Source organism: Pelmatolapia mariae, linkage group LG5, assembly GCF_036321145.2.
Source record: "Pelmatolapia mariae isolate MD_Pm_ZW linkage group LG5, Pm_UMD_F_2, whole genome shotgun sequence".
NCBI lineage: Eukaryota > Metazoa > Chordata > Actinopteri > Cichliformes > Cichlidae > Pelmatolapia > Pelmatolapia mariae.
Window position 1 is genome coordinate 77,281 of NC_086231.1, and position 9,579 is coordinate 86,859.

The 9,579-nt window shown below is 41.7% G+C and overlaps 1 protein-coding gene across 2 annotated transcripts in view; it reads right to left on the reverse strand.

The window, feature by feature from the left end:
* The window catches only part of pltp (phospholipid transfer protein), a 32,097-nt gene extending 22,788 nt beyond the window's left edge, over positions 1-9,309 (reverse strand). Inside the window, exons 1-9 of one of the 2 annotated variants that reach the window (XM_063473262.1) lie at positions 9,213-9,309; positions 6,172-6,301; positions 3,090-3,189; positions 2,872-3,000; positions 2,590-2,745; positions 2,425-2,488; positions 2,068-2,223; positions 1,817-1,993; positions 1,637-1,696 (exon numbers count right to left, since the gene is read on the reverse strand). In XM_063473262.1, coding sequence (XP_063329332.1) covers positions 1,637-1,696; positions 1,817-1,993; positions 2,068-2,223; positions 2,425-2,488; positions 2,590-2,745; positions 2,872-3,000; positions 3,090-3,189; positions 6,172-6,280 — 951 coding nt within the window. In that variant the 5' untranslated portion in view covers positions 6,281-6,301; positions 9,213-9,309. Of the gene's footprint in view, positions 1-1,636; positions 1,697-1,816; positions 1,994-2,067; positions 2,224-2,424; positions 2,489-2,589; positions 2,746-2,871; positions 3,001-3,089; positions 3,190-6,171; positions 6,302-9,039; positions 9,179-9,212 lie in introns of those variants that run through there. The other variant, XM_063473261.1, reaches the window with a different exon arrangement.
* Between the last annotated feature and the right edge of the window lie 270 nt (positions 9,310-9,579).

The window sequence follows — 9,579 nt, forward strand, 5'->3', positions numbered from 1 at the left end:
ACTGAGGTTAATTATGGAGTTCCACAGGGTTCAGTGCTAGGACCAATTCTGTTTACATTATACATGCTTCCCTTAGGCAGTATCATTAGAAGACATAGCATACATTTACACTGCTATGCTGATGACACGCAGCTCTATCTGTCCATGAAGCCAGGTAACACACACCAATGAGTTAAACTGCAGGAATGTCTTAAAGACATAAAGAGCTGGATGGCCGCTAACTTTCTGCTTCTTAATTCAGATCAAACTGAGGTTATTTTACTCGGCCCTGAAAATCTTAGAAATATGGTATCTAACCAGATTCTTACTCTGGATGGCATTACCTTGGCCTCCAGTAACACTGGGAGGAACCTTGGAGTCATTTTTGACCAGGACATGTCCTTCAATGCACATATTAAACAAATATGTAAGACTGCTTTCTTCCATTTGTGCAACATCTCTAAAATTAGAAATATCCTGTCTCAGAGTGACGCTGAAAAACTAGTTCATGCCTTTATTACTTCCAGGCTGGACTACTGTAATTCATTATTATCAGGAAGTCCTAAAAACTCCCTGAAAAGCCTTCAGTTAATCCAAAATGCTGCAGCAAGAGTCCTGACAGGGACTAGAAAGAGAGAGCAGATTTCTCCTGTATTGGCTTCCCTTCATTGGCTTCCTGTTAAATCCAGAATTCAAAATCCTGCTCCTCACATACAAGGTCTTAAATAATCAGGCCCCATCTTATCTTAATGACCTTGTAGTACCATATCACCCTATTAGAGCACTTCACTCTCACACTGCAGGCTTACTTGTTGTTCCTAGAGTATTTAAAAGTAGAATGGGAGGCAGAGCCTTCAGTTTTCAGGCCCCTCTTCTGTGAAACCAGCTTCCAGTTTGGATTCAGGAGACAGACACTATCTCTACTTTTAAGATTAGGCTTCAAACTTTCCTTTTTGCTAAAGCATATAGTTAGGGCTGGACCAGGTGACCCTGAATCCTCCCTTAGTTATGCTGCAATAGACGTAGGCTGCTGGGGGATTCCCATGATGCATTGAGTTTTTCCTTTTCAGTCACCTTTCTCACTCACTATGTGCTAATAGACCTCTCTGCATTGAATCATATCTGTTATTAACCTCTATCTCTCTTCCACAGCATGTCTTTATCCTGTCTTCCTTCTCTCACCCCAACCAATCACAGCAGATGGCCCCGCCCCTCCCTGAGCCTAGTTCTGCCGGAGGTTTCTTCCTGTTAAAAGGGAGTTTTTCCTTCCCACTGTCGCCAAAGTGTTTGCTCATAGGGGGTCATATGATTGTTGGATTTTTCTCTGTATCTACCTTACAATATAAAGCGCCTTGAGGCGACTGCTGTTGTGATTTGGTGCTATATAAACAAAATTGAATTGAATTGAATTGCAGAATCTGTTTACCAGTTCTTTAATTGTTTGTTATTTTAGCTGTTTGGTGGTTGTTGAAATGCTTTTGTGAGTTTTTGCTGGGATTCTGACATTTCTGTCACTCTATATTTACCCAACATCTGGTGGTGCATCCCATTAAACAAACCTCTTTTTAAATGAGCCTTTACTCTTGCACTCCATCTCTGTTCTGTTTCTATTGTGTTGCTCTTGTGTTTCAGTCATGTTTCTGCTGTGTCTGCTCACCAGCATCATGATGAATCCAAAGTAGGTGGTTCTCAATAACATCTCCAGATCTTTGGGCATCTGAGCAGGTACAAGAAACAAACAGCAAACAGGAAACTAGTGACTTTTGTGATGGTTTTAGATGATCTGGTTTTTATGGTTCTGGTTCTAAGTCTAAATGTTTTGTTTATGCTGGTTGACCTTTTCATTGACAATGTGCATCTGAAAGACTCCGGCCGTGTAGTAGGAGAACAAGCCACTGTCGAAGAAGAACTCAGACAGTGCCAAGTATACCATCCGGTCATACTCTTTGATGACGGGTTCCACAGCGTAGTTCACCAACGAGACATTCTGGTGAGAAAGGTCGAAGAACATCCCCTGAGGAAACAACAGACACAATTCATTTATGGCCTCTATAAAAACTACATCAGGTAATCTCAGGTAATCTTCACCCTAAAGTGCATGTCGAGGCTCCGGGACGTCACCACGGGATCATCGATCAGCGAATAATCGATTCCAATAAACTGATCAACTTCTGTCCTCACTGGGATCGTTTCCAACAGTGAGTTCACAAGAACCAGAGCGGCATGATCCAGAGCCGGGCAGATCTGAGCGAAAGAGATAGAGGAGACAGGTGAGAGAGAGAGAGGGAGTTATGGGACAGGTGACACTAGTGACACAAAGGAGACAGGTGAGGGAGATGACACAGGTGAGCGCAAGAGGTGAGAGAGAGAGGGATGGGGAGACAGGTGAGGGAGGAGAGACAGGACAAAGACAGACACGTCAGAGAGCGACAGGTGACCAGGTACCTTTTGGTTGAGGAGGAAGCGCATGCCTGTTGTCAGAAATCTGGCCAGGAAGCCGTAAACTCTCCTTTAAAAAAGACACAGAGGTTCCTGATTGGCTGATACTGTCACATAAGCCACATCATGCATGTATTGTTTATGGTTTATTGAATCACTGTAATTGATTACCCCAGCGTTCCACTGAACTTTGCACTCATTTTGCTGATTTTGGCATCACAAGTGATGTTATTGATCTTCAGCCGTCCCTCCTCGTCTCTGATCAGGTTCAGAGCTGTGTTGATGTTCACGCCCTCAGCCGACGCGTTGATGTTTCCTGTGTCGTAACTGAGAGGCAATAACATTATCATCAACAACAACATCTGCAATTAGGGTGACAGCTCTAGTGGAGTGATTTGGTTCTCTATGGTGGAACTGCTTGGGTTGAACCATGTGTTCTGGAGGAGAACTCACAAGAACCAGTAGAGGATCCGTCTGTTGAAAGTCAGTGAGATCGATGAGTTCTGAACGTCGAACAGCAAACCAACATCAGGGATGAACCGCAGATCAGCGTGAGTCAGATTCAGCTCTGTAATCTTCACACTGAGAACAGAGCCGACAGAGAGGTGATGTTACTAAAACACATGTGGATGGGTCTAAATGATCACTTCAGATTTTGTGGGGTCATGTACTCAGTGATGGTGTACTGGAATCGTCCTTCTTCCCCCTTCATCTCCGGCATGCTGATGTTACTTAGCTCCTCTTCAACAAATTTTTGAGTTTCATACTTTACTGTAAACACAAAACAAACCTGATGATGACATTTATAAAGTAGACATTTAAAGAGCTTTGGCAGAGAAAGTTCTTCAAACTTCCAAATAAATAACTAAATAGATAACTAACTCATCAGTAACTCTCTGGAGTTTAGAAGGACTTAGCAGCTGAGCTCAAAAATGTCCTGAAGGTTCCCAAACTCATTTAATCAGAAGAACTTTTCAACCTGACCAGGGATGTTTGGGAGTGGCAGAAAGAGCACTTTGACCAACATGTCCTCCATGTCATCCATCAGCTCCTTGTTTCTGTCAGTGATGGCCTCTGTGATTGCTCTCCTTTCTAAAATTCTGCTCACTGTAAACTTGATACAGTCCCGATCAAAAGATGCCTTTAAAAGGCAAAATCTGTGCAAAAATGTGGATTCATTGTCATTTTCTGTCAGGTAGTCAGACTGTCATGACGTTCTGACGGCAAAGACAAAAAAGCTTTCCCTTTGTGAACGTGGTCGGGTTGTTGAACTGCATAAGCAGTCACAGCACGCCGTCACTGCTGAGGTGGGACGCCGTAAGACAGTCATTTGGAATTTCTTAAATGATCCTGAGGGTTATGGAACAAAAAAGTGAAAGACCCGAAAAAATGTCACCAGCACTGAGCCGGAGGATCCGATTGGCTGTCCGTCAAGACACTTGACAATCCTCGACCTAAATTAAGGCCGTTTCTGGTGCCGACTGCAGCCACATAACCATCAGATGGCATCTGAGACTGAAGTGCTTCAAAAACAAAAACACTTCCTCAAAGGCCTCGTCTACTTGGACGTAATACGCTGGTCAACTCAGAGTTGTCACTAGCTGAATAAAACATGGTGGACTCATCGGTGTACATTACAAGATGAGATTTACCCAGGACATACGGCAGATCATTCATGAAAACAGAGAAGTGGACCGAGGCAGCTGCCCTGGGGTAGACCACAGCTCAACCTTTTGCCTTCTTCCACACAAATAACTTTTCATCCAGCAATCAAAAGATCACAATTTATTAAATCAGATGCAGCACTGAAGTCCAAGAATACCACCCAGACCACTTTCCCATCATCTAGCTCTTTATACCAGTTATCTGTCATGTGAATGAGGAGCTGGTGGAGTGACCAGGTTTGTAAGCATGTTGAAACTTAGTGAGTCAATAATTTTCTGTTAAATAATACTGAATTTGTCCATATACAACTCTCTCCATGACTTTACTTTAAACAGGGAGTAATGGGTCTGCTATTGACACAATTAAAACCAACATTCTTATTTTTTGGAATGGGAATTATTTTTAATTCTTTTCACTGCAGTGGAAATGAGCTGCATGCCAAACATCTATTAAATATGTGACATACAGGAAGAGACACAAACTTGGCCTTAAATGATTAGTTCTTAAATGGGTCTTAAATAATCAGGCCCCATCTTAATGACTTTGTAGTACCATATCACCCTATTAGAGCACTTCGCTCTCACACAGTGCTGGTCCTGTTGGATCTCAGCTCTGCTTTTGACACTGTAGATCACAGTATCATGATAAACAGACTCGAGAACTTGTTTGGGATTACTGGTGTTGTTTTAAAATGGTTCATATCATATCTGTCTGAGAGATCTTTTACTGTTTGCATGAATCATGTCACATCAGAATCAACAGTTTTGCCGTGTGGGGTACCTCAGGGATCTGTCCTGGGTCCAATTCTCTTTTTACTTTATGTATTTCCCCTAGGCCAAATTATTAAGCGCTATAAATATATCTCCTATCATCTCTATGCTGACGACATCCAACTGTACTGTTCCTTCAAAATGTCTGAGTTTTATAAATTGTCTAATTTAAGTAATTGCCTGACAGAAATTAACAAATGGTTATATGACAATTTTCTCCAACTAAACTCTGATAAAACAGAAACTCTAATTATTGCTCCAGACCACATGGTCCCAGAAATTAGACAGCATATCAGCTTCTTAGACCCTTATTTAAAATCAAGCCTTAGAAACCTCGGTGTCATATTTGACAGCTCGATGTCGCTCGAGCAACATTCTAAGCAGCTGGTCCGAAACTGTTTTTATCATTTACGGAATATTTCTAAACTCAGACTAATGGTATCAAAGCTTGAACTTGAGATGATTATTCATGCTTTTATTTCTTCTCGTTTAGACTATTGTAATGGCCTTTTTACTTGTTTTAACAAATCAGTCTTAAATCGTCTTCAGACTGTGCAGAATGCTGCAGCACGTCTCTTAACAGGCACCAAGAGAAGGTCACATATCACTCCAGTCTTGGCCTCCCTTCACTGGTTGCCTGTAAATTTTAGGTTTCATTTTAAAATTTTAGTTCTAACCTTTAGGGCCCTACATGGTCAGGCTCCTCAATATTTATCTGACCTGCTGAAACCACATAAATCTTCTCGGGCTTTAAGGTCATTAGATCAGAGACTGCTGGTGGTAGCGCGCACTCGTTTTAAAACTCGTGGTGATCGGGCCTTTCAGACTGTGGCACCACAGTTGTGGAATTCTCTCCCACTGTCTCTTCGCTGCACGGACTCCATTGATTCTTTTAAGAAACAGCTGAAGACATTTTTATTTAGAAAAGCATTTGATTAATTTCTTCTTATGCTGTTTTTATATTTTATTGTTTTACATTGTTTTATTTACTGTTATATTGTTTTTATATTCCCATTTCCTGTGTTGTAAAGCACTTTGTGATTTTTATCTGTGAAAAGCGCTATATAAATAAATTTTACTTACTTACTTACTTACACTGCAGGCTTACTTGTTGTTCCTAGAGTATTTAAAAGTAGAATGGGAGGCAGAGCCTTCAGTTTTCAGGCCCCTCTTCTGTGGAACCAGCTTCCAGTTTGGATTCAGGAGACAGACACTATCTCTACTTTTAAGATTAGGCTTCAAACTTTCCTTTTTGCCAAGTGCTTGCTCAAAGGCGGTCATATGATTGTTTTAGGTTTATAATGACTCATATACTCACACATGTCCAGTCCTCTGTCAGTGATACGTATTTTACAGCCTGCAGGTTCAGCAGAGGCCATGACAGACAAAGACCAGAGGAAGAGGAAGTGCACGAAATAGGAAGTCATCCTGAACCTGAATATGCCAACCTGAAACAAAGAAGAGTTCACATAAAATAATCCCACCTTTGTATTTACATCTGTAAGAACAATAATACAGGTTTTGTAAGATGTCCTGAACATGCCATTTTTAATGTTAAACCCTTGAAATAGAGCTGAAAGAAAATGTTTGGACCTACAGTGGGGGAAAACCTAAAATAAGAACTGTGGACTGAAAAGTGCTTCTAAGGTTCTGGTTCTGGTTCTTGGTTGGACTGTTTGGTAATTGAGTTTAGATGTGCACAGATGTTGTTTTCATTGTTAAATGTGGTTTTCTGGCCTTTTTAAAGAGTCACAGTCATGCTTTACAACAACATTTGTAGGATCATCTATTTCTGGTCCATCATTTCTCCACAGCAGACTGTCTACCATCGAGTCAGGGTTGAGTCATCAGGAAAAGGAGGCAGGAGGTCATTTATGAGGTCTTGGGGGATTTTTTTTAATAGACTGTTCAGAGGAGGTTTTTGTACCCTGAGCTGTGACTTACAGACATCCTCACTTTATTTTTTTCTCACTCAGTTTTTTTCTCAAGCCAACTGCTCAAAGATAACACAAAGTGTTTTATGAACGTCATAACCCGTTTAAAACCTGAAACAAGAAGCTGCAGTGGGGGTCAAAGATGATGATGGCCACACAGATCTGTGGGGTGAACACATTTCTAACACTGTGATCTCCATACAAACACAGTTCAACTTGAACTGCAGTAACCTCTGTTCCTCTGTTGCAACAACAACCCTCCCCCTGCTCCGAGCGCCTCTCAGCAGCTCCTGGCCTGATTTCTCTGCTTTTCTGACAGGAAGTGAAATTGTTGACTTTCTGATTAGAAATGTCCACTTTGTGGTTCCTTCTTTTACTTTATTTTAGATTTAAACTGTTTTTAGACTGCAGTCAAGCAGTCAAAGGTCTTCAGCATGAAAGCACACTTCTTGGTTTCTCTTTAAGCTGAAACGTTCTCTCTAATCCCATTAAAATGTCCGCCTATAAAACCAAAGTCACAGCTCCACAGCTGTTAGAAATAAACACCTCTAAATCTAAAACACTGAACCATCCTGAGCTCTCTCTACTCACATTAATTAACTTTTTGAGTTCTGGTCTGATGTTGGTCTGTCTCCAGATTCCTTGTACAAAGAGTTGCCATAAATTACAAAATTCTGATGTTGTTATCATGGGTTGAATTTCCTTCTTTAAAATGTGGACTAAATCCTCTCAAAGATGTAAACAGAGCAACTTGGACCGTAAAAGCGTTCCTGACATGAGAAATTGTAGGAGCACTTTAAGAGGACAAAGAGTTTCCTCAGCAGCGATCGGTGGAAACAAAGTGTTGTGCTACAGGAAAACCTGGATGGCAAATAGAGCTCCCAAAATCCCATCAGTTTGTTTTGTCAGGCTTTAGAGGATCCAACCCTCTCTGAAATGTGACATGCAGAGCCAGTAAAAACAAACTGAATGGACAAAGTGTTGATATTAAAGGTAGATGGACTCATCAGCTCACTGGCTAACACACAAGAAAACCTTCAACCTTAAAAGCAGCTGCTTGTCTCCTACAGTCCATACAGGCTGGTGGAAGCAGGTGGAGATGACTCACTGACTTCATGCACTCAAACATGTTATCGTGGGCTTACAGTCAATTCATATATATAAACATGAGTATATAAAATGTTTGATGGTACAAACAGCCCCAGCAGTTACAGCACTTTCAGAAAGACATCTACTGTATTCAAACGTATTCCCCACTGCTGTATGATCCATTATTGTAAATGTAAATGTTGTTAAGAAGATGGTTTGAGGTAAGTTATTTGGAACTAACTTCTACCTCACAAAGCATCAGTACCTAAAACCCAAATTCTCTTTAATGGCCACCAGGGGGCGATGCCTGTGGTTTCCAAGACCCTTCCAGTCCTAAAGAAAGTCCACAGATGCTCTGACATGTGTAAACACTTTGCTGATGAGTTCGTAGCACATCTTGACAGATTTTAAAAGATTACATGTCATGATGAGCCTTGAACAGAGAACAAGACCTGAAAGACCACACACACATTACTCATCAGGTTTGAAGCTTCCAACAAACTTCCAAAAAGCAGAGCATCCTCACAAATGTTGACACAAGCTCAGTCTGTAATCAGTGTGTTTAATAACAGCTCAGTGCCAAGAGCCAATCAGCATCCAGCTGCTGCTGCACCCACATCTAAACATCTGGCTCACCGCTAACTGCTAAGGGCTAACCTTTAATTACACTCCTTCAGAGTCCTCCTCATTCATTCAGCTACTGAAGCTCAAACACAGACTCCACACCCAAACGCTGACCTCCAACCTCTGACCTCCCAGTCTCAGAGGCAAACAAAGCAGCAAATTTTCCCCAACAAACAATGAAAGAGTTAAATCAGTGACCTCATAACATTTTATTTCAGCCTAATAAGTCCAGCAGTTTCAGTTTAACCCTGTCCTGTCCTGCAGTCTCTCAGTGGCGACGGGCGAGCTTCCTCCTGCTCTAAGAGTCAGAAGCTTTTTAAGGATCTCACATCTCATTAAAATCTCTCCACCAGACACACAAGGTCCGTTTTTTAAACGTTTTCCTCAGTGAGCTGAAAGCCTGGATGAGGATTATACTGGAACAGGAGGTTATGGGGGGGTACAGTTTAAACCTCCTCTTCCTCAGACCTGCATCCACTGAGCTGCAAATTCAAACTAACAATCACAATAATAAAAAACAAACCTCAGATGGGGCTCACCTGTCCATGATGTCACGCTCTCTGTTTGTTTACCTGCCTATCTGGTGTCAGCTGACCTCTGTCTGTCTGTCTCTTCTCTGAGCTGAACTCTTCCTTTTGTGTCTCCCTCTCTGATGTCAGCTGTTTTTCCTGCCTCTGAACTCTGCTCTGAATGTCTGAGTGATGAAACTCACAGATCAGCAGCTGGAGGATGAAGAGGAGGAGGAGGAGATCACGTCGTAGTTTCTGGTTTTCTGTCCCTGTTCACTCTGAGCGCCGATCTCTCTGTGGAGACTTTTATCCCGAGGGAGTCACTGACTCCTCCCCCTACCCCTCACGCTTCCCCTTCCTCCCCCTCCCCCTCCTCTGTGTTTCTCTTCATGTTTTAGCTATACATTTTCTCTTTTTCTTTTAGAGAGGTCTTGAGTGAGCTGAGGGGTTTTTATTGTCTAAGGGTTCAAACCAACAACAAAACAAAAATACTGTCATGAACTCATCATTGGTGGTTTAATCTAACAGAAACTGACTTTAAAAAAAAATCAGAATGTGCCTCACAGTAAA